The sequence below is a fragment of the Wasmannia auropunctata genome, unplaced genomic scaffold (assembly GCF_000956235.1).
Source record: "Wasmannia auropunctata unplaced genomic scaffold, wasmannia.A_1.0 LD336050.1, whole genome shotgun sequence".
NCBI lineage: Eukaryota > Metazoa > Arthropoda > Insecta > Hymenoptera > Formicidae > Wasmannia > Wasmannia auropunctata.
This window is the reverse complement of record NW_012026840.1, coordinates 1,642,738-1,643,903: the sequence shown is the minus strand read 5'-3', so window position 1 is coordinate 1,643,903 and position 1,166 is coordinate 1,642,738. Positions and strand designations below refer to the sequence as shown.

At 27.5% G+C, this 1,166-nt stretch overlaps 1 protein-coding gene across 1 annotated transcript in view; it reads left to right on the top strand.

Annotated features, from left to right (window-relative positions):
* Positions 1-829, top strand: part of LOC105451581 — a 2,966-nt gene extending 2,137 nt beyond the window's left edge. Inside the window, exons 3-4 of the mRNA XM_011692129.1 lie at positions 8-237; positions 381-829. Coding sequence (XP_011690431.1) covers positions 8-237; positions 381-546 — 396 coding nt within the window. The 3' untranslated portion in view covers positions 547-829. The remainder of the gene's footprint in view (positions 1-7; positions 238-380) is intronic.
* The last annotated feature ends 337 nt before the right edge of the window (positions 830-1,166 follow it).

Genomic DNA, 1,166 nt, shown 5'->3' with positions numbered 1-1,166 from the left:
AATAAAGCAGCGCACTCGGGATTTCTATCAATATTGGCTATTGCCTAATCTTAGGAAAGTTACTCCCGAATGGGAGCATATGACAAGATGTTTCATCGAATCATTGAATTACTATTCCTTGCTGTACATGCCTTACAAAACGATGGCATTACTCGCTATGGATACGTTAGGTGTAAGCATGCCGCATTTGTATGCGTCGATGAGTTACGCGGAATGGATTGCTTATAAAAGCTGGAGGTCAGCAAATAATTTAATCTTGTAATTAACTTGTAATGCAGTTCTAGATCCTCAAATATTAAATATTGTCAATTTTATTTCAATTATGTATTATAACGCAAGTATATTACTTCATTATAGAATTATTATTCTTATTGTTTTAGATTTCTATTGCGCTACGTTTTAAAATTTTCAAGCTTCAGGGTAATTTTTAATAAAGTGGTACACAAGATATTCGATGAAGCGAAGAATATCAGCCCAGAAAAAGAAGCAGAATTTCAGAAAAAATCGGAAAAGCAGTTATCAAATTTTTCTACCGTGCACTATTAAAGTGCCGTTGTATATAAAGTTTGAAAATGTATAATTTAAACACGCTTTCAGTTAAGTGCTTTTTGACGAAGTGATTTGACAAAACGTACAATTAAATTGCATTAATATCTACTAACATCCGGGACAGATATATTACATTTATTTTTCTTTTAGTATTGTATATTGCAACTCTCAGTTAGAGTTTTCTCAGTTGTTTATTAAATTATATTTGTATGCAAAAAGCTTCTAACATAACTTTGCTCTATAGAATAACACTTTATTTATAATTATTTTATTTAAATTTGTTTATAATAACAGTTATTTCTAACAATTTGATTGTGACAAAGATATAACATTTTGCTTCATAAGAAAAATTTTCGTTTAAAATAAAAACTCGCATATTTAAACAACAAAAATATATTATGGTGTTTGAACTGAATTTATATCAATAATAATAAATTGTACGCAGATGGCTGAAATATATTACAATTTATTGATTTATATATAAAACTAAAAGTATATGCATTTTCATTTCTTTTCCAACTGTAACAATGTTATCTAACAGAATGTTATAATCATTTTTTACATATTTTATAAGTGCAAGTTATATAACAATAGCATTATAATGTAACTTACAAGAA